This window comes from Gallinula chloropus, assembly GCF_964237585.1.
Source record: "Gallinula chloropus genome assembly, chromosome: Z".
Taxonomy (NCBI): Eukaryota; Metazoa; Chordata; class Aves; order Gruiformes; family Rallidae; genus Gallinula; species Gallinula chloropus.
This window is the reverse complement of record NC_140089.1, coordinates 40,649,463-40,673,170: the sequence shown is the minus strand read 5'-3', so window position 1 is coordinate 40,673,170 and position 23,708 is coordinate 40,649,463. Positions and strand designations below refer to the sequence as shown.

Below are 23,708 nucleotides of genomic sequence, written 5' to 3'. Positions count from 1 at the left end.
TTCATGTGGGTAACGTTTGATCTTTGTGCAACAATGGAACAGAATCATTTAGGTAGGAAAAACCCTTGAGATCATCGAGTCTGACCATAAACTTATAATGCAGAAGTCTGGGATGGGGCACAAACACTGTTACTACAAGCACTCTCAGCAAGATCCAGGCTACAAGCAAACCCTGAGTTGACTGGGTTTCCTACATCCAGAGCTACAGTAACAGGCACGCCAGGACTAAAGAAACACTCCACTTCAGGTCTTTTGCTGTGATTTAAGCACAGGCTCCAGTATTTTCTCAAAAGAGGGCTGTTCTCAGAAAAGTGTTGTAAGATGGGCTTATGGAAAGTAAGGATATTGTGGGAATATGTGCAGCAATACTTTGCATAAAAAGAGAAACTTGTAGAAATTTCTGAACACATTTTGTAATAACACAAATATTATGAATACAAAAATTTTTAAAAATATACTGGAGAAGGGATAAAAACATATTGTAAGAATAACATTTCTAAACTGGAACAATAGCATGGGAAGTAATCATGATTTGGGATTCCAAGGCACTATCTTCTTCAAGCATCCAAGAGAAACCATAAATAAATTCCTTCTTCCAGGAAAATATCAGACAGCACATCTAAAAGCAGACATTTGAATCAGCATCCTCTTTTTGTTCTCCGTTCAATTTAAAATGGCTTTCAGTAATTCAAGCAACACAAAAGAGGTAACAAGAGACTACATTTGCAATCACTGTTTATTACAATCATCAATAGAATATGCAGAGGAGTTTTGCAGCGGTAATAAACAATCTATCCCTTCACTATATTTACAAGAAAATAACTACCTTGCCAAATTCCAAGCATACAATTTTGCCTACACAAAGGAATTTGGAGAAAAATCCTTAAGGATATTTCAGATACACAGAAAACCTAACTCACTAGAGTATGCCTGCTTACACCACACGAGAGACAATTCTGAAAGTCCACCTGGCAATGGCTTCCACCTTCACACCCCCCACCACTGCAGTTCAGTTACTAGTAAAGTCTCCTATTCAATGTGAAATTCAATTATGGTAAAACATACTAAACTCAACAAGCTGCACCTTACTGTGCAGAGAGGTCATTAAAATGTTGAGGTCCTAATGATGTTTTACAGTAGAGATAGAACCTTAGCAGACATGAAAACTCTGTCAATCGCATCTTCTCACACATTTTACGTGGACTTTTGTAATTGAGGGAAGAGACAGAGGAGAATGGAGTTTTCCCTTAATGCAAAAAGAAGCTCAAACATACATTTATGAACTCATCTAACACCATCTGACCCTCCTTTACCCTCTGCTTTAGTAAAGGGAAAGTGCACAGCTTGTTTCATCCACTTAATGTGAAGCACACTACAGTAATAAAAAATGAAAGAGAAAAGCAAATGGCAGTTACATCAATGAGAAGATGTTTCTAACCAGATCTCTTCTCCGAGTCTGCACAGTCCTCCTCTGAAAAACCTACCTGTTCAAGATAACGTATTAGTTATATGACTAAATGGTACAGTCTGCATCAGATGTCTGCTAGCATCCCATTATTTAAAATATAATTAACACACTAGCTCATCAAGCAACCAGGGAGACTGCTCCTGCTGTAACAGCAATCAACACAACCCAATGGATGGTGGCTGTTTGATATGTTCCAGGAGGGGAAGACAGTAATTTTAAATCTCAATACAATGGACACAGCCAGTGCTTTGTGGATCACTTTCATGTAATCAGGAAAAAAAAAATAAAATATGGTGAGCAACCCAACATCAGACTTTACTATGTGAGATAGTAAAGACCTAAATTCTGTGAGCGGTCACTGGGTGTTCAGTAGGAAAGATATCCCTCTGTTTTGGGCACAAAAATGTTAAAAATGCCACAGGAGATAGAAGATATTAGAAAGAGGCCTCAAAATGAACATGAACAAATGCCATGAATAAGACACTGAGGTAAGCCTAGAGTAAGCACATTTTTTTTTGCTGACTGCTATTTGGGTAAGACCTGAAACCATGAACAAAAATATTAAACTACAGTTACTGTTTTTAATTCTTATCCTGAACAGAACACTTTGTTAGCAGCCAAGTATCCCCCATGTCACACTCATTTATAATTCTTTAAAACCAAAACAAAACAGGTAACATACTGAAGCAAGCAAAACATTAAAAACCAAACCCAAAGTACCATTACTAATCTGTATAGACAAACGATTGCTGGTACCCCTATGTCTGAAAAACACTCTTACTTCTTGCTTTGGATGCACGTATCACCACAGTTTTCCTCCTGGCTCGGGAAAGGAGGACAAAATTCCTTCTATAAACATTGTTTCCCTAAATCACGCATGGAAATAAGTCATCTCCATCTAACCCTTCCAGCTTGGACAAGGGAAAATGGATTTACTTTTCCAACTCAGCAAACATACAACTCATTTAGGTTGCCAAGATGCACAATCCAAAGCTTGCCCTCCTTCCAAGTAACACTCAGTTCTTTCAGAACAGGTTGAACCGGCTTTAAGAAGGGCCAGGGTAATGTCAAAAAAGGTAAATGATCTGGATGTGGGGACTGACCGTACCCTCAGTGAGTTTGCAGAAGACATGAAGTTGAGTGGGAGTGTTGACTGAGTGTAGGAATGCTCTGTAGAAGGAACTGGACAGGCAGGATCAATGTGGCAAGGCTGGCTGTATCCAGTTCAGCAAAGCCAACTGATAGGTCCTGCCCTGGAGTCACAACCCCCACACAATGCTATGGGCTTGGGGCAGGGTGGCTGGAAAGCTGCTAAGTGGAAAAGGACCTGGGGTTGTTGGCTGAAAGTATGAGCCAGCAGTGTGCCCAGGTGGCCAAGAAGGCCAACAGCATCCTGGCCTCTATCAGAAACTGTGCCACCAGCAGGACTAGGGATCATCCACCATACTCTGCTCTGGTGAGGCCACACTTCAAACACTGTTTTGGGCCCCTTACTACAAGGACACTGAGGTGCTGGAGTGTGTCCAGAGAAGGGCAATGAATCTGGTGAGGGATCCAGAGCACAACTCCTGTGAGAAGCAACTAGCAGAACCGGAGTTATTTAGCCTGGAGAAAAGGAGGCTGAGGGGAGACTGTCTCACTCTCTACAGCTAACTGCAAGTCAGCTGTGGCCAGTGGGTCTTGGTCTCTTGTCCCAAGTAACAAGCAGTAAGACAACACGAAACAGGCTTGAGTTATGCCAAGGGTGGTTTAGATTGGATGTTAGGAAGAATTTCTTTACCAAAAGGATTATCAAGCACTGGAACAGGCTGCCCAGGGAAGTGGTGGAGTCCCCATCCCTGGAGATACTTAAAAGACGCATACACGTGGTGCTTAGGGACATGGTTTAGCAGTGGGCTTGCTAGGGTTAGGGTAATGGTTAGACTCAACCTTAGGGGTCTTTGCCAAACTAAACAAATCTGTGATAAATAAAAAATGTGCACTACAAATCACATAAAATACCATGCTACCACTGTGTAACTTACCATCTTTGTTCAGCCACTGTTTTCTTTGTCTGTAAAGTAGAAGTTTATTGTGGACATATGGCAAGAGGAATTTGACACACCAGCTCTCAACACCAAGCTTGTTTTCCACCAGGACGATAGGGCTCCGGTTATACCTGGCTTCAGGGCAGGGTATCAATCCAATTTCATCTCTTAAAAAACAAAAACAAAACCCAACATAATTAAGCTTATTTCCCATAGATGGCAATTATTTTTCTCAACAGGGTAGGCTGGCAATGCTTCCCGCCCAGTCAGTTCATCATCTTTTTCCCTGTTTTTACCAAAACCTGCACTCATCATCCTTAGCTCACCTTCCTGATTCTTGCTGGAATGCAGGTATGATAAAATGCATTTTCAGAAAGCCATCCTCCATAAAAGTCATGCGGCATATTAACACAGCAAATTCATAGTTGAAACATGTTTTCAGGCATGAATAAAGATGCAAACTGTGCAAAACCCATCAATGTTATCTTTCCTCTGCACAATTTATTCAGACACAACATGAAAGCCAGTTGTGTTTCTGAATTGAGAGCCACTCTTAAAATTTTGGTTTAATTCCCTAATGCTCTAGTTATAGAAAACGGTAAATATTTTAAGACTTGCTGAAGACTCTGGAAGCAAAAGCCATGATTAGACAGGCATGAATTCAAAATCCTTTAAATGTTTTCCAGGAAGATTCATTTTGGTGATTCTGGCTCTACTCATCTTGATAATCAGAAAAGTTTTACTATATTTCCCCAAAGATTGCAAACAAAAGAAGGTCCCTTTCTTTGTACTTTCAGATTACCACCTAAACAGTTTAACCCAGGGGAACAACAGTTCCCCTCACTTCATGATGGAGCCGCAACAACTGCTACTGGCAAGGGAAACGAAACACATTAACCAGTACAGGCAGCTGACTGACCAAAAGGGGTCCAGGTCTGCCCTACAGCAGCGTGACCAAGTGCTCTAAAACCAAAGATCAGGCAAAAGAAACATCACATGCACGCCAGTGTGTGCACTTCCACATGTGCTGTTTTTCCTTCTTCTGTGTAAGGCAGCCTGATGAACAGGTGGAAAATTTGGGGCAGAAAGACCAGACCAATTAAATGGCAACTTTGAATAGTAAACTTTAAGCAAGACTTTCAACCATATTTTACTTTTTCTAGCATGCAGGCTTGTTGGAAGAGCAGCTTTAACAGCTTCTTAAAAAAAAAACAAAACCAAAACCCACAGAGGTTGTCAAGCATTCACATTTGTTTGAACAGAAAGAAACATTATTTTATGCTTTCCATTATGCATGATTTTTCCCACCAACTTCTGTTTAGTGGATAATTCTGTTGCTGATGAGGGAGATCCTCAGATGTCAAGCAGGAAAAAAACCCCAAAACTCTCGTGATCTCAGATGAGCAAATTCTCCACCTTAAGTTTTCTCAATACAAGGTCCACAGATACATCCCAAGTGTCAACCTACAGCCCCAACTCAATTATCTTATACTAATTTCGTTAGCGGAGAATCTGAGCGTAACAATTTAGTTTTGTGTCCTCACTGGCTATCAGTAATCAAAAATGACACCACGTGCTTTTTCAAGAAAATACCTACTCATTCAGAACGGATTTAATCTTCCATATATCACAAGTCATAAAGAACACGAACATCTCAAGGTATGATACTTGTAAATCATTTAGTTCTGTCTCCAAACACACACACACATCCCTTAGCCAACCCTGATCATCTAAGGAGAGTAGAAAAACAGTGTTTTCCTACCTCACCAATTGCAAGGCATGGGTATCAAAGCAAGACCCTCATCCCTGCTGCTCCACTCAACACAGGTTAAACTCTTCAGGACCTTCCAGTCTGCTTCTTTCAACATGGCACCTTACAGGCTGAATTCAGTGTGTACTTGTTGCTCATTTGTTTCATGAACGTTAAACCCAGTTCTTGGCCAAACTTTGCCTGGCCTTGCATATAAAGACATACAGGTCACCACCTGCAATGAAGATGCAGTCACCCACACTTTAGCTAATTAACTCTGTGAATTATCGTAAGAATGTACCAGCTGTTAACAGTTGGTGAACAGCAAGGAGAGGGAAGAAATGTCACTCCATGCCCTTATAAACAGTCCTTTTCCAGCTTTCCTGTAGGCCCCCTGAAGGTATTGTAATGTCTCTTCTTCAGGCTGAACAAGCCAGAGTGTCTCTGCCTGTCTTCATAGGAGTGATGCTCCAGCCCTCGGATCATCTTTGTGGAACCCTCTTCACTCACTCCAACAGGTCCATGTCCTTTCTTACGCTGGGGACCCCAGAGCTGGACACAGTACTGCATGTGGGGTCTTACAAGAGTGGAGTAGAGAAGGAAAATCGCCTCCCTTGACCTACTGGTCACACCTCTTTGGATGCAGCCCAGGACATATCTGGCTGTCCGGGCTGCAAGCACACACTGCCAGCTCATGTCAGGCTTTTCATCCATGAACACCGCTGAGTCCTTCTCCTTGGAGCTGTTCTGAATTCATTCTCTGACCAACTTGTAGCTGTGCTTGGGACTGCGCCTCTCAAGCACAGACACTTGAAAGATGTATATTTCTATATTGGAATAAGTCTCATGAAATTGATTACATGGCTAATGAATCTACAACATTTGAAAGGCAAGGAAAAGGGGGCCCAAATCCAAGAGTTTAAATGTGATTGTTTCCTTATTGTGCAGCACATCGTATACATATTCTTTTACGCTGTGAAGTAAATCAATTTGCACATTATGATGTACAAACAAGAGCTTTTATAAATTAAAGAACACTAATGTGTTACTGAATTCCAAAGTACTTCTAGCCAAGATTTGCTTCAAAAGGAGCTATAACCACAAGATTTTCACTTTCTAGGAGCTTCCTTTTGTTTGCTCTCACATTAATCTGCACTTTACATGGAATCTTCTGCTGCCATAACAGAATTCCACACCGATGACCTCTCTCACTAGTATTGCATGAAAATTATTTTAATTTGTTATTGGTCTACTTTGTAACATCAATGCTGCACAAAGTTATTAAAAAAATAAATCTAACAAAATGAGTATTGGCAAGGCAATTTCACAGTTGGCTACAGTAAAGACTTAGAGAAGTTTGTTTTTTCCTGACTCCCCTGCAGAGAAATTTGCAATCACACCAGGAAAAACCTCGATTCAGAATTTCAAATCTAACAAAATGAAGTGTGGTATGTTCACTACATTACTTTTTTCTGTCTCAATTTATCATATACTTAATCTGGGTAAAGTGACATAATGCTTGGCAAACCATAAATAGTACCCTCACAAGATAGCTCAGCATTTGTGTACAAAATCTAAGGGATTAATCTTTCCAGTTATAACCAGCAAATTCACACACTTTTTTTGTAAAGTGAGGCTATTTCTATTTGACTTCATGTACAAAAGTACTACAAAGCTCGAAAAGGAAGTGTACATTGACCTGCTCCCTGATGGTGATCCATTCAGTTCCAGTGGCACAGCTCACATATATGACTTTAGCAGGACCTATGCTTGTAGGACTGGGTAAAAAGATCTTATGCTGAATTTCACAGCCTCAAAAAATTGAAAGCTAGCATGCTGACAGACTACCTAAGAAAATGAAGGTACCACTGAGGCAAAGCAAAAAGGACTGCACTGCACATTTAGCTTGAAGTATGCATGGCCTAAACAGATGCACAGCACTGCTGCAAATTTAAAGAAAAAAAAAAAAAAAAGAAATAACAATCCAACATTCTACTTAGTCTAAAACTGTATTTTTTACATGCTTTTTAAAATATTGACCAGAGACAACACCCCCTTTAAAGCATACAAAACTGTCATCTACCTGAAAGAACAAAACATCCATTCCAACAGATGGGAAGGGGTCAAGCAAAGAAAGACAAGGGACAACAAATGCTGGAAGAGAGAGTAGAGGACAAAAGTGTAGGTCATCAACAGAAACATCATCCACCAGGCAGACCTCCTATTTTCAGTGGAGCCAGGCAGAAAAGAACACGAGTCTGGACCTGTGACGCAAACCAGCCACTCAATTTAAAAGGGTAACCTGTAATGGACTGCACTGGTTATGACTGTCTTGGCCACCAGCAGGAAGAGAAGATGTATCCAAGATACATGAAAATGTCTGCCCAGGATGGCTGCAACGTGGCTCTAGAGGCACAGACAGGCACTGTCTAACACGAGCTAGTACGGAAGTTCAGAAATCTTGCAGACAGAATTGCCACTTTTTCTACTTTAGGGGGTAAACTAGCCGTAGGTCATGCTTCCCCACTTGAAGAATGACACACCACATCAGTCTCAGAGCACACAATTCCTGTAGCCTACCTTCACCTTTGAGATTGCATCTATGAAAGAAAATGGCAACAGCAGCATATTCTTCAGAAGCACAAGCCTGACGCTTGCTACCAACAAAAAATTCCAGCAAAGGAGTATGGACCAAGAAGAATCAGAACGTTCATTCACAAATACTGGCTGTTTACAGCACATTATGCCTCACAACCTAAAAATGAAGCTCCATGGTAAAACGTAATTCTTTTTTAGAGAGCATCCATATGCTACATTTTAAAACCTGGCCACCCACCCAACTTGCTTGCTACATTTATAGAAACATGAGGGTATTCATTCTAATCCTCGCTTTTATGCAAAATCAAGTGCCTGAAAAAATTTTCCTACGTAGCTGCTTAGTGTAACGTTTTCTGGAACAGATTAATAGGCCACCACCTCAGAGACTGCAGCGTTTCTGACTGACACAAATACGCCATACTTACGCTATAAAGTTGCTATCCGTATGCGCTACCTCATTTGCCATAACCAACATGACATGGATAGAAAGAGGCACCCCAAAACAGTCTGTGTCTTAAAACAACAAAAGATGGGAAAGGAAACTGACACAGAGGATGTACGTAAATCAGGGTCTCAGGACTGGTCAGCAGGGAAACTGAAAACAAAAGAGAGACCGTCCAACGCCCAGATCGTTAGATAAACCCGTTTCTCACAAGGCAGCAATAACTGCAGCTTGTCTCCTTCGAGATGCACAACGGAAAGCACTGATGTCTCTACCAACAGCTGCCGATTGGGAGGAAGACGCAGTTCAGTAGGCTTGAGTAGGCTGAGGTTTGGTTCCACCAGTGCTAACGCCCTGCCTCAGGCACACACAGAGACCCCGCTGCCTTCGGCCGGCCTGACTCACCCAAAAGCAGAGGTCAACCCCACCTCGGCTGCACGGCGAGCTTAACGCCGCCAAGCCTCGAATTCGAAGCGAGTTCGTTTAAGGACTCGTCACTAACAAAAAAAAACAAACCCGAAAGCCACCGCTTCCAAGGGCAGCCCCCTCCGGTTCCCGCAGCGAGGCGCCTCACGCCGAGCAGGCGGCGCTGGCGCCGGCAGGCTGAGGAGCCGCCGCGCGGCTCGCCGAGCGGCCAGGGGAGCCGCCGCCGCCGCATCTCGCGCCGAGCAGGCCACGCGGGCGCCCCGCGCGCTGCTGGAGCTGCCGGCGCAGGTAACGTGGCGCGACCCAGAAGCCGGGGCAACAGCAGAGCACAGGGGTGACGGTGAAGCGCAGGTGCCCAGGAAGGCGCCCAGCGCCGGCCCTCCCGCTGCCGGGCAGGCACTCCCCTGCGGCGGGAGGGAAAACCCGTCCGGTTTCCGCAGCGCTTTCACGGCGTGACCTTGGGCCCGGCCCTGACGGGCAACTGCCGGACGCCGGGCGTCCCGCCGCGCCTCAGGCCGGGGACCCCACACCCCCTTCTCGCCGGCCAGGGAGCGGGAACACCGGTAGCCCAGGAGGACGCACTGGGCTGAGGGCGGGCGGCGCTCCCGCCCGGCCCGGCCCCGGCCCCCGCCCCACTCACATGTGGGGGTTCCGCTGGAATGCGTTACGGATGTCCTTTACCACGCGCTGCACCAGCACCGCCACCTCCTCCGGCGACTCGGCCATTTTCCACCTCCGCAGCCGGCCCTGCCGCGCCGGGCGGGCAGAGAGCTTCCGGGTCAGCAGCCCGCAGGGAGCCGCGGGTAACGCGCGGGCGGCGCGGCGGGGCGGGGCGGGGCGGCGGGCGCGGCGCAGCCCAGCCCGGCCTCCCGCCCGCCTCAGCCGCTTCCCGGCGGGTGCGGGGAGGCGACGGCGGGGCGGTTTTCCCCCTGAGGAAGGGCCCCAACATCTGGTGTTAGCCGGGGGGGAGGCAGGAGTTGGTTGTAAAGCGGCCCCGGAGTCGTCTCGGGTGGGGCCGCTTTCCCTGAGGCGCGGTGCTCGTTCTGAAGGGAGGTGGGCAGAGCAGGCGTCGGCGGGCCCCGACGAACGCGGGGGGACTCGGTGGTCGGCAGCCGTCTTTCTGAGGGCGCGCCCCTTACAGCTCTGTCCTCGGCGAGGGCCGAGCTCCCCTGCAGCGTCTCGCCTGTCGGGGCCTGGCAGAGCCATTGGACGGTGCAGATTGGGAGGGGGAGGGGGGGAGGGGGGGGGGGGGGGGGGGGGGGGGGGGGGGGGGGGGGAGGGCGGGGAGCGTCTAAAGTGGCTCCAGCGCCGTTAAATCTTGTTAGGGGCAAACTTCTGAGCTGCGGTATTGCCATTGTGCTTACTTAACGCTGTTCCGTCATTTGGCAGGTAAACAAGGAAACGCAATAGCAACGGTTAATTGAGGTGTAAAAGCAGGAGGTTATACCTCCGTTATTGTCATACTCATGATAGATGTTGAGCCACATCACTTGAAGACATAATGCTTGCGTGTTTAGCTTCCCCTCGCTTTGAAGAGAGGTGAGTCTGCTTATCTGCAGGCTGAATGCGAAGAGCTGATTATAATTCTGAACCGTAACTGGCTCAGCTAATGTTCCAGGACAAGTTGTTGTATGAAGCCTTAACTACGCATAATTTAGTTACCTCTCACTTGAAAGCCTGCAATGTTGTCATCATCACTGGCTTCATCCATTACCTTCACCACCACCCAGAAGACCGAGTTGACCTATTGTATGTTTCTTGGGGGGGGGGGTGGGGGAAATGGAGGAGAGTCTAAAAAGAATCTAGAAAGAAAAAAAGTGCTTAGAGAGGAAGAGGCTTATCCAAGATACATAAAAGAGCGAGCAAGAAAGCAGACATCCGTTAGAGAAACACTGAACGCGTTCTCTCATGTTGAAGTTGTCCTTTTTTTTCTGGATTTTAAAGTAAACTAATCTTAAAGTAGGGGTCTGTTTCATGTTGACTCTTGCCTTCCTGGTAGTTAACATTTTACCGTATTTTTTTAGATAAGCCAAATGCAAACAGGGAGGTGATGCCTGCAAGGGATCCCACATGAAACCAGTCACTGACTGGAAGAAGCTCAATGATAAATTTGAAAAGGATGCATTGGAGAGTTTTCTCAGTAGTGAACGCTGTAAGGTAACTTCTTGCATTCTATATTGTTTCCTACGTAACCCTTATATTCTGGTGTTCATTAATGTCTCTTTAACCCTGCCACAGTATTTTGCCATATGCATGCTATTCCATAGCCTAAGTGGGGATCTCTTGGTGCTGTCAGATGGTAAGTCCATATATTAAGTGAAAAAATTCAGACTAAATAGTGCTTGTTTCAGACAGCTGGGTTGTATGGCCGTGTTGTCTCAGCTTTTCATTCACCTTACGTATTGCACAGACACTGCTTTATGGTGTATGGTGTCGTAAATTACTGAAGTCAGCTGATGTATTCTGGATGTCACCTAAGTAAAACTGCAAATATGAGGAAACGTATTACAAGTCTTGGTGGGAAAAATGAAAAATAAAAATTGCTTTTTCAAAAAAGGTTCAGTTGTTACATTCAGCATAGCCCAGAATTTTGCTCAGTTGCCTTGCTCAGAAGGTATAAGTCAGTTTCATGTAGATGACCTTTTTAGGCTTACTGCATTCTTCCTGTGTCCCGTACTTGTTTCAAATTTGTGAAAAGCAGCAAATTTAACTTCTGTCAGGTAGCACAGTGAATGAAATATTTGCAGCTATATATAGTTTGGATTCTGTAAACAGATTTTGGTTAATTAGGCCTAAAATGAACATCTTTGAAATATCATTAATCGCACCAGACTTACTGAATGGATTAAGAGTCTTAATTTTTTGTTGCTTTTGGTTGGTTGGTTTTGAGTTTTAGTTTTGTGTACAAGTGAAAATCAGTTATAACAGTCATGAAGTTACCGGAACAATTGGTGCTACACTGGTTTTACAGAATCATACAATCAGTTAAGGTCGGAGGAGACCTCCCAGATCATCTAGTTCAACTGTGCCCCTGCCACCTATAGTACTGACTAAACCATGTTTAGTATCTCATCCAACTTTTCTTTGATTTTAAATCTAGCGTAACCTTAAGACAAAAATGTTGATTTGATAAAATCTTCTACTTGTGTTTTATTAATACATAATTTAATATGGTGAAAGTGTTCCTGATATGTAATATCACAGTTTTTCTTAAAATCAAGCTGTATATTTATTTTCATTAAGGTCTGCATGCAATCTGGAGCAGTTTGAGCAGCACTTATATGTGTGTGCTACTTAGTGGATTGAGTACACCTATCCTGCCTAGAAGGCGAGATGCTTTTTAGCAGGAGTTGGTTACAGTGTACACTCACATCAGCCAGCCAGTTCAACAGAACCAATTATTGGAAGTCTGTCACATTTTTCTTCTTTTAAGTTGTAATTTATTTCTTGTAATTTCTCTGAATTGAAAAGAATTGTTTCTAGTGCTAGGTGCATTAGCATCAGTCCAGTGTTAGCTAAGAAGTTGGGATTTCTTTACAATTTCCCTATCAGCAGACCCATGTTAGGACTGTTTCCCTGTACAAACCGCTGTATAGCCTACCTCTAGTTTCAGTACGATTTTACCTAAAGTCGTTATGTACTGATACAGAGAAGTAATAGACATTACTATTTTCTATTGTAACATGAGGGTGGGATGATTGATTTGATAAATGAGCATATTTTGTGTTATGCCTAGAATATCTTGAAATGATTGTGCTAATTGCTAAGTGACACCTTAGACTGCCTTTGAGAATGATTTCTCATTTTTAGGGAGGGCATTCTCAAGAGTATTTCCTTATAAGTGAAAGCATGAATTTTACATATGAACAACATTCATTTTAATTTAGGATAATGAAGGTAAAGACTGGAATTCTTTGACCACTCAACTTCTTTTTGTGTATGTTTACATATTTTAACAAATGCTTCTTCATAACAGTCTTGGGATATAAACAACTAGAGCGGTATATAAACATATATATATAAACAAGTGGATCTTTAATAGATCCTGCCTGATGCTTGAGTGGTTAAAATGTAAAAGCTTTTTATCCTTCTTCTAGAGACTGAAGGGATAAGGAAAAAAAATTCCATACTGGTATCAGTGTGTGTTTATTTGTAAAATATTTTCTTGCACTTAACTTTATAATAGATACTGTAGAATGTACCATAGGGAGTCTGGAACATGGGAACATGGACTTTGATACCAAAGAGAGAAAAAATGTGCGATGTCTGTATGGATGACATAACAAAGGATATATTTCAGTGCTGTTTGGAGACATAGAATGAGGTTACAGGGGAGCAGAATACTCCAGAAATGCAAACTAATTTGTGCTACTTCGCCCGTTCTGCCATCTAACACCTCTAGATCTCCACTTACCACAGTTACTAACAATAGTGCTAGGTTCTCTTGAAGGATATAGTTGTTTAACACTTTATTTCCGTACAGGAAGAGGTGATAACTTGTATTAAGGGAAGCCCTACGAATTGGAAAACTGGCCATTCTCGTGAATTTGGTAATCCTAATTTTATGCTTATGTATGATATTCACATTGGCTATGTTACCACTCAATTTTGAGGACTACGTTTTTGAAAGTGAAACTTTCAAATCACAAAACCACCTTGTGATTAAAGTGGTATGTATGTACATTATAGCACTGGAACAGACTGCCCAGGGTGGAATCTCCTTCTCTGGATTCATTCAAAACCTGCCTGGATGTGTTCCTGTGTGACCTAATCTAGGTGATCCTGCTCTGGAAGGGGGGTTGGACTAGGCAATCTTTCGAGGTATTTCAAGCCCTGCTGCTCTGTGATTCTGTCATAATTTATTTATTTTATGTGATATAAATTAAAGGTATAGTCTTGTGCATATATTTCAGAAAATCACAATGAATTAAAATATTTGTCCTTAAGTCCTTTTATCTTAATATTTTAAAATCATGGTTTCATTTTCAAGTGGTCATCATTTTCTTTTTTATTCTAGGTGTACTTCAGTAATGTAACTCCACTATTACAAATAGAAGTAGGTACCAATAGGTTGCTAAATGCCCACACCTTTTGTGTCTGGCATTGAGATAACTCCACTGAGTTAAGCGCCGGTCACAGCAGTTCTGAAATTATGCCTGGTGATGAGAAATTTTGCGTAGATTAACATACATTTACAAACCATGAAAGTAAATTAAAATCCTTGTTAGGTAGCAGAAAAATGAAGTAAGTTTTAATTTAGTAAAGGCTTAACCTTATCTCTTGCTCTTGTGTGACAAATTTCCTGTCTCTGTCTTTTACAGTAAATAAAGTGAATATGAAGGATGGGTTAGCCCTCTATATATTAGCACATATTACACTAATAGAGCATAACAGCATATGGTGTATTAAGATAGAAAATTAAAAATAATTCAAGGGATCCTGTAATTCCTCAGTCCCAGGGAAGATCATGGAGAGAGTCATCTTGGGAGCTATCATGCAGCACATGCATGATGGCCAGGGGATCAGGCCTAGTCAACATGGGTTTACAAAAGGTAGATCCTGTCAAACTAACCTGATCACCTTCTGTGACAAGTTGACCCACTTAACGGACAAGGAGAAGGCTGTGGATGTGGTCTACATGGGCTTCAGTAAAGCCTTCGACACGTTTTCTCACAGCATTCTGACTGAGAAACTGGCTGCCACTGGCCTGGACAGGTGGACCCACAGCTGGGTTAAAAACTGGCTGGATGGATGGGCCCAAAGGGTGGTGGTGAATGGAACAAAATCCAGCTGGAGGCCGGTCACAAGTGGTGTCCCCCAGGGCTCAGTCCTGGGTCCAGTCTTACTCAACATCTTTATCAATGACCTCAATGAAGGGATTGAATGCTCCCTCACTAAGTTTTCAGATGACACTAAGCTGGGAGGAAGTGTTGATGTGCCTGAGGGTAGGGAGGCTCTTCAGAGGGATCTGAACAGACTGGACTGATGGGCTGAGACCAACAGGATGAAGTTTAACATGGCCAAGTGCAGAGTGCTGCACGTGGGACGTAGCAACCTCATGCAGCGCTACAGGCTTGGGGGAGATTGGCTGGAGAGCTGTCAGCCAGAGAAGGACCTGGGGGTGTTGGTTGACTGCAGGCTCAATATGAGCCAGCAGTGTGCCCGGGCAGCCAAGAAGGCCAATGGCATCTTGGCTTGTATCAAAAACTGTGGCCAGTAGGTCTAGGGAGGTGATTGTGCCCCTGTACTCGGCATTGGTGAGGCCACACCTCGAGTACTGTGTGCAGTTTTGGGCTCCCCACCATAAGAAGGACATTGAGGTCCTCGAGCGAGTGCAGAGAAGGGCAACCAGGCTGGTGTAGGGGCTGGAGGGCAAATCATATGAGGAGCGGCTGAGGGAGCTGGGGCTGTTTAGCTTGGAGAAGAGGAGGCTGAGGGGAGACCTTATCACCACCTACAACTACCTGAAGGGAGGTTGTAGAGAGGTGGGCGATGGTCTCTTCAGCCAGGTGACAGAAGATAGAACAAGGGGAAATGGCATGAAGCTGTGCCAGGGCAGGTTTAGATTAGATATTAGGAAAAAAATTTTTACTGAAAGAGTTGTTGGGGCCTGGAACAGGCTGCCCAGGGAGGGGGTTGAATCACCATCCCTGGATGTGCTCAAGAAAAGGTTTGATGAGGTGCTCAGGGATCTGGTTTAGCATAGGATGGGAATGGTTGGACTCGATGATCTTCAAAGGTCTCTTCCAACCTTGTGATTCTGTGATTGCTTGTACAGAGACTGAATGACTGCATCTTTTCTGCAGCAATGAGAATGGCCTGAATTAGCATCATCATTAAAACTGCAGATTCTTCAGTTCATTATATTCAGTTTGTTGCATTTTAACAGAAAGAAAACAAAAAATTACGGGGAGAAAAAAAAGTAAAAGGTTGAAACGGTATTGTATGTAATCCATCATTTTCTCAGTAAATGTTAACTGGGGTTTTCCTAAAAGCTCAGGAATTAAAGAGTATCAGCATCAATTTGGGACTTGACTGTAATTGCAAAAAAGCATAGTTGCATATTTGAATTCAGCCATCCATAAAGGCTGAAGGATGTGCTGAAACCACACGACAGCTTAAAACTGTTCTCTTGGCAGTTGGAAGTGGGGAAAACTATATATTAACATAGTTAAAATATGTCCATGTGTCTTTTAAAGCAGTTAAAGCATTATGAAAGGTGAGTATTCAATAATAAATGGTAGCATTCTACTGTAGAGATATTAGGGTGGACTGTATTTATAGTTTTAGCTCAGCAGTTTTAAGGGGAAAGTAAATTTTTGCTACTTTTAATGACAGTTACCAGGGCAGTAGTTGGCATGTGGCATGCTAAGAAGTGTAGTCTGGATAGGAGCCTCCTGGGGAGAGTCCCTTTGTAACAGGCACTTTGCAGATCCAGGAACTTAAATGAAATTAGTCAAACGTCACTGGTCTTGCACAGTAACTTGTGGTATATATAGGAGGTGAAGCTCAGGTGAAGTCTGACTTTAAAGCAGTGATTGGCTTGGTTGGTCTTTAAGCGTCTGTGCTAGTCTCCCTGATAATCTGCCAGATTTTCTGGGCCCTCTGTTTCTTTACTGACCCCCAAACCTAAATCCATATATGGGCCTTCATCCTAGCTCTGATTTTGCAACAGCCAGCCACACTGCATTGAAGTTGAGTTGCATGCACTGTGCTTTCAGAGGTACTCATTACATGGCAATGCCTTCTGAATTCCTGTGCTGTTACTGCTCACTTAGGTTACAGCTGGAACTGAAATAGTTCTCGGGCTCTGGCAGAGCCCATAATTCACATTACAACTGACCTTTCTCTGGGCCAATGTGACTACCCCTCTTCCTGTAAACCCAAACAGTAGTAATAGTCTTAACTATTAGTACTAATTGCTACTAATCATCTCAAGATGTGAGGCTAACATAGCTGTGTTTGTATAATATCCTATTGACTGATGCTAGTTGTAGAGTATATTTATCTCATCAACGATTTACCATTCTTTGTCTTCTTCTGATGATCGTGTCTTAAATCAAATGTAGTTGTAGTTGTCTGTTCAAAGGGTACGAACTGTGAAGTACTAGTCTACAACCTGTCATAGGTTATGTTCCTGTAGTAAAATAATTTTCTCTCTATTTGAACTGTAACTTGTCACAGCCTAGTGGATGCTGCAACCTGTCTGTTAAGTATTTTTAGTCTTAATCCTTGCTTTACCACGAAGCCCAATTCTAGCCTATCCCAGTCCTTCTGAATGTGCTTTCTTAATCCAGACTGGTACTAGTAGTCCACCTGTGTACTTCCTTAATTTCTTCCCCACCCTAGAGTCTTTTTTCCAGTCTCAAAATGCTGATTAATGGTAAACAGATGGGAGCAAGTAAGAATTCAGAGAACTGGATAGATGAGTCTCTTCTTTTTCAAGAAAACACCTTTTTGTTCCATCTCACAAGTTCAGATAATTTGCCTTGCTTAGTCTAACCCCTAAGTCTTACCTCTTAAGTCTTTTATTGGTTCATGGCTGTACTTGTTCTTAGAGTTCTTGTATTAAGATAATTACATATTTGAAACCTGGTAGATAATTGTAGGTAATAGCATCTACTGAAATTACACGTGTAGAGGTAAGGAATGTTTCTTAGTTAGAATATAAGCATCTCGGGTATTCTCATGGCACATGGTTCAGAATGAAAATCCCTGGTTAATTCATGCTATAAGAATGTAAAGTGTCGTTCTCTCTTCACTAGGAGACTGTGTCGTGGTTTCACCCCAGCCAGGAGCTGAACATCAGGAAGTGCTCTCTCTAAGAGGGCGAGGGGGTGTTGGGTGGGGGCCCGGCGGAAGGGGAGGGAAAAGAAAACCAAAAAGCAAACCTTGTGGGTTGGCATAAGGACAGTTTACTGGGACAGTAGAGAAAAATAACGAAAACAGGATTTTATAGCAAAATATACAAAACTGGTGATACACAAATGCATGTTCCACACAGCTCAGACGATACAGCTCAGAGCCATCCTGAAGCCAGACTGTCCCCAGATCACACATCCTGGTGCTGTACACTCCTCCCCCACTAGTCCCACTTTATGCTGAGCAAGGCATCATTGGTATGGAATAGCCCCTTTGGCCAGTTTGGGTCACCTGTCCCAGCTTTGTCTCCTCCCAGCTCCCTGGGTGCCCCCCACCTTCTCCTTAGCAGGGCTGTATGAGGAGCTGAGAAGTCCCTGACTGCTTGGCAACAACTAAACCATCAGTGTGTTACCAGCACTGCTGCCGTCCTGAATCCCAAACACAGCACTGCACCAGCTGCTAGAAAGAAAACTAACTCTGTCCTAGCCCCAGACAGACTAGTAGTGCTTGTAATGGTATGTTCCAAGAGAATGCAAAGATCTGAAATGTCCTGGCAAAGCTTCTGTAAATGTGCACAAAAATGAACTGCTGCTCCCAATATAAATCTTGTGGTTTGTTTTGCATACATGTAAAATAGGATCAGTGAGCTACATATGTAAAATGTACATTCTCTTGGTACTCTACGTATATTGAAACTTTTCAACCTGTAGTACCTCAGGCACTGAGTAGAATATTAAGACAACAGACTTTTTCTCCAGTTTGTTCACATCATGTATAAAATAATTTTCAAGCTCTTGCTTGGCAATTAGAATGGAGAAGTACGAGAATGTCATTTTTTTTTTGTGCAAAGTATAGCGACATAATGAGCTTATCACTCCTCTATTTAGATAAACCAAGCCTGACTGTCAAGTTAAATAAAGAGCTGTAATTCTAAAAATAATGTTACTGGGATTATTTTTTTTTCAGATAGAAAGCATATTGCTTCAGAATGTCTGTTACATAGTGCTGCTGCGCTCTGAGCCCAGACTTTCAAGAATTCACAGGTAGATATGACTAGTTTCTTTAATACATGTTTGAAATGTATCCAGAAGCAATTATAAATTAAAAAACTGGCTAACTAAGGACACCTCTGTCTGTACTCATGTACTCAAAAGTTATGCATTCACTAGACACTGGCCTAGTGTATTATCATCAGACCTTATGGAGAAGAAGCATTAAATATACAGTATAGTTTTCCTAATTCTGTTTGTTAGTGTTGTCTTGCATTGCGTTCTCATCTTGTATCTTTGTTTGAACAACAGTATTTCATGTAATAGGCAGCTATCCTGGCAAGGATAAATACCTTTACTGTGACTATATGTAAAAATCAGTTGTTACTACTTTTTAATAACAATTTGGCCAATAGTATGCAGACAGTTTATTTTATTAACTTACAATGACTTGGGTTCACTACATGACCAGGAACGTTGCTTGTTAAAACATTTCGGAAAGATCAGATGTTAGAAGTGAAAACTTCTTTGTCTTTCTGAACATAATACCCTACTTAATTTTCTTCCCACAGCTTCCTATTCCTAACCTTATTTTAATGTCTTAAATGCCCTTGGAATTACCTTGTGAGCCTTGCTGCTAACAAAAAGTCAACTTTTCTGTTTCTTTATTTAAACGTCTCCTGTAGATGAGTTCTGATCAATGTTGATAGAGACTGGAACAGTTTTATGGGAGCTTTTCCTCATGCCCAAACCCTGCAGATGTTGAAAGCAAAGATAAGCCTTTATTTTCTGGTTTTAATAAAATGAAAATTCTGTGAGAATATTCTTAGCCATTTTCTTCCAGATACAAAGAACAAAGATACAAAAAGGCCAAGGGGTAATGCTTGATGCAAACTCATGCTGTGAAGACCCAGATTGTGATGAAAGACTGGAGTCCTTAGGACAATTGGAATATACCTGTCGGTTTCCCTTGCATATTTTTTTTCTTGTTGTGCTTAAAAGAGAAGGAACACGTGCATGACAAAGTAGTTGTGTTGTACCCAGGGCAGCCTGAAAGGAGCTTGTGCACGTGATACTTCTGTTGTCTCCATCCATGAGTTGGGTGAGTTGGTTCTCACTGTTGCTCAGCTCCAGGGAAGTCCAAAAACTGTGGTTTGTGTTGTTAGTAACCCTCAAAAGATCTAGTTAAAATCCCTTCAAGTCTTCCCTTGAACTCATATAAATTATTTCTCATCACTGCCTGCATGAGGTGTAGTCTCTCATTTCTCTTTTCCAGGAGGTTAGTAGTTTAGTGTTGGATGGGAGGAACAATTGGTTAGTGACCTGCTCAGCTGCTTAGATCCACGCAAGTCGATGGGTCCGGATGGGATTCACCAGAGGGTACTGAGAGAGCCAGCAGAAGTGCTCACCAAGCCACTTTCCCTTACTCACCAGCACTCCTGGCTGACTCACGTCACTGGAAGCTGATGCATGTGATTCCCATCTACAAGAAGGGCTGGAAGGAGGACCTGGGGAACTACAGGCCTGTGAGCCTGACCTCAGTCCTGGGGAAGGTGATGGACAAATCATCTTGAGTACCATCACACAACACATGCAGGACACTCAGGCGATGAGGCCCAGTCAGCATGGGTTTATGAAAGGCAGATCATGCTTGACCAACCTGATCTCCTTCTATGACAAGGTGACCTGCTCAGGGGATATGGGGAAGGCTGTGGATGTTGTCTACCTGGACTTCAGTAAAGCCTTTGACACTGTTCCCCACAGCCTCCTCCTGGAGAAACTAGCTGCTCATGGACTAGATGGGTATGCTTTTTGCTGGGTTAAACACTGGCTGGATGGCCATGCCCAAAGAGTTGTGGTGAACAGAGTTAAATCCAGCTGGTGACAGGTCACAATTTGTGTCCCTCAGGGCTCAGTGCTGGGGTTGGTCCTCTTTAACATCTTCATTAATGATCTGGACGAGGGGACTGAGTGCACCCTCAGTAAGTTTGCAGACGACACCAAATTGTGTGGGAGTGTTTATCTGCTGGAAGGCAGGAAGGCTCTGCAGAGGGACCTGGACAGGCTGGATTGATGAGCAGAGGCCAGCTTTATGGGGTTCCACAGGGCCAAGTGCTGGGTCCTGCACTTTGGTCACAATAACCTCAGGCAATATTACAGGCTTGGAGCAGAGTGGCTGGAGAGCTGCCTGGAGGAGAAAGACCTGAAGGTGTTAGTGGACAGCCGGCTGAGCATAAGCTGGCAGTGGGCCCAGGTGGCCAAGAAGGGCAATGGCATCCTGGCCTGTATCAGGAATAGTGTGACCAGTAGGAGTAGAGAAGTGAGTACTGTGTTCAGTTTGGGCCCCTCGCTACAAGAAGGTCTTTGAGGTGCTGGAATATGTCCAGAGAAGGACAATGAAGCTGGTGAAGGGTTTGGAGTACAGGTCCTGTGAGGGAACTGGGGCTTTTCAGTCTTAAGTAAAGGAGGCTGAGGGTAGACTTTATTGCTCTCTACAATTACACCTGCAAGGAGGGTGTAGAGAGGCAGAGGTCAGTCTCTTCTCTTGGGTGACAAGCGATAGGATGAGAAGAAATGGTTTCAAATTGCACCAAGGTAGATTTGGGTTAGATATCAGGAAGAATTTCTGCACCAAGAGGGTTGTCAAGCACTGGAACAGGCTGCCCAAGGAAGTGGTGGAGTTACTGTTCCCAGAGATATTGAAAAGGCGTGTAGAAGTGCTTGGGTACGTGGTCTGGAGGTGGACCGGGCAGGCTTAAGCTGTGATTGGGCTCTGTGATCTTAAAGGTCTCTTCCAACCTAAGTGATTCTATGATTCTAACAACAAAGGCTATGCTCTTGAGCTTAAACCTTGTCTGTTACTGGATCGTGTCAGTCTTCAGCTGCAGAGGATTTCTGGAATACTCAATTTTGTATTGTCCCCTGTTCCTGGCTTTTTTCCCCCTTTTGCCAAGTCAGTGTGTGTTCCTATGTGTGTAAATTTTGATGGGTAAAAACACTCCTCTATTTGCCCAACAAATTAGGAAAGTTCTCTCACATCCTTCCCTCTCTGAAAAGCTCTTGCAGTATTTTGTTTTTCTTGTCAGAGCTGTTTAAAAAGAGAAAAAGTGAAAATATAACAAGGAATGGATCATTAGTTAGCAGTTTGGTAGTTTTATCTGTTTACTTTCATAGGGAAGAGGAGGTGAAATCTAATTAATGTTACAGGCATTTGCCAGATCAGTTGCAGTGTCATAAGATGTGCAGAATTAAAAGATGAGGCTCCTTATGCAGCCGAGTTCCTCACTCCTACCTTTGTTAAATACACTTTTTTGAAAACACTAACAGCTGTGCTCTTACTTCCATGAGAACATTGTGTAAGAGCAGTTCAGATCCCCTTGTATACAGAAGAGACATGTGAAGAATGTGGTGCTGACCCACACTATGATTTTTTTTTAATGATATTATTCAGGATTTTATGCATTATACATGTTCTTACACTAAAAGTTACTGGTGCATAGTGACCTGTCAGTCAGTAGAAAAGTTACCTGAGTTCAGAGAAGGTAGCATTTAGGATGAATATTCTAGAACTTGCATGTTTTTAATACAAGTAACTGAAGTGACTGCCCAATGTTAAGTATCTCAGATGATGTGGGCTACTGCTCTGCTCTCAACAGAACAGCTCTGGTCAGAACATAAACGTCAGGTGACTGGATGAAAAAGAGTGAATTTGGATTTTTATCTGTATCTGTTAGGGAAAGTTGGCACAATACTTTCTGGTGACTTTATTAACACTGTTAACCCAGAATAATAAACTTAAAGACTTTAGGGACTTGGCCCTCTGCTTTTTGCATTCTGCTTGCAGCTTTGGGCATATATTCAAATGAAAGTGATAAATACAACCTCTGTTTAGACATCATGCTTTAGTTCTAGGCCTGGACCACCTTGGTGTCTTCCCTCAGACTTTCCAGTATGTCATTGTCCTGTTCTGAAAAGCCTAAAACTGGACACAGGACTCCAAATGTGCTCTTTGAGGTGCAGAATATTTCATTTTATTTAGCTTCTTGACCCGTTTTAATAAAATGTCCCAAATAATTCAGATTTTAAAATGGAAATTGATCTCTAGTGCAGTTCCCAAACAGATTGAGTGTGTGTACTGTGTATCCTGTTTTTAATATTGAGGTTTCACCTTGTGAATCTACATGTCTCAGAAGCCAGATAATATAGTTCAGGTTAAATGCTAAAGAGTGGAAGATAGCTGTCTTTTTCTTGTGGTTGAGGAACTTGTCTTTCAGCTTGTTACAGGATTTAAATCCTCTCTCACTCGTGCCCCCTGGGGTAAAGTTATCCCTCTAAGCTTTCCAAAATGTACTGACTTGATAGGAAGGAACAGTTTTATGTAAGGGTAGTGCATGCAAGTCTCACTTAGCTCATTCAGGCTAGGTAAAGTAAAAACACATACAATAGAGGGCTGTTGAGAGTAAGGGCTGTTGTCTTTGAAGCCTTCAGGTCCTGCAGTGCTCAGTCCAAGTACTGGCAACTTAAAATGCCTTACACAGAGATGATACAAAGATTGAGGTTTACTTTGAATTGGAGCCTTGTTTGTTCCTGCTTACTGTAAGAAGTGAAATAACAGTTTTAATTAAGGTGATGGGAAATGTATGATGACTAGATGAACTCTCACCTCTTTTTTAAAAGCAGGGAGGCAAAGACCTGAATTCCTGGAATTTGTCTTAGGTTTTGCTGCTGCAGCTGCTGTTGCGGTCTGTATCCTTTTCAGTTATGCTTTCATAGTGGTGATGATGATTCACATTCAGAATGCATCTTACTGGGATAAGCTGGATTTGAGGTGGTGAATAGGAGAGGGCAGTTTTTAATCTAGTAAATGTTAAAAGGATATTGCTAAGGAGGAACTCTGCTAGGTGCACATTCATGATAGAGCTGCAAACATCTCAGCCAGAATGGCCCATTCTGGCTTTCCAAAACTGTGAGTTGTATGGTTTTCTTTTCTCCTTGCTTTGCCCTGGCACCAAGAGGCTGATTCCAAAGACTAGAATATAAATGAGATTCCTTAGTATTCATGGAACTTATGCTGGTTGTCTTACTTGATATATGGAAATACGGAGAAGGTGAGTGCTTGTATCTTCTCCTTTGTTAAGTCTCATAA

General features: G+C 43.0%; 1 protein-coding gene and 1 long non-coding RNA gene across 3 annotated transcripts in view; one reads left to right on the top strand and one right to left on the bottom strand.

Annotated features, from left to right (window-relative positions):
* PTAR1 (protein prenyltransferase alpha subunit repeat containing 1) overlaps positions 1-9,443 on the bottom strand; it is a gene marked incomplete at its 3' end in the record, with an annotated part of 33,902 nt that extends 24,459 nt beyond the window's left edge. Inside the window, exons 1-2 of the mRNA XM_084278408.1 lie at positions 9,352-9,443; positions 3,493-3,662 (exon numbers count right to left, since the gene is read on the bottom strand). Coding sequence (XP_084134534.1) covers positions 3,493-3,662; positions 9,352-9,437 — 256 coding nt within the window. The 5' untranslated portion in view covers positions 9,438-9,443. The remainder of the gene's footprint in view (positions 1-3,492; positions 3,663-9,351) is intronic.
* Positions 9,444-9,576: 133 nt separating this feature from the next.
* Positions 9,577-23,708, top strand: part of LOC311203467 — a 43,582-nt gene continuing 29,450 nt past the window's right edge. The window contains exons 1-4 of one of the 2 annotated variants that reach the window (XR_014617974.1): positions 9,577-9,764; positions 10,101-10,250; positions 10,736-10,868; positions 17,477-17,507. This is a non-coding gene — a long non-coding RNA (uncharacterized lncRNA). Of the gene's footprint in view, positions 9,765-10,100; positions 10,251-10,735; positions 10,869-17,476; positions 17,508-23,708 lie in introns of those variants that run through there. The other variant, XR_014617973.1, reaches the window with a different exon arrangement.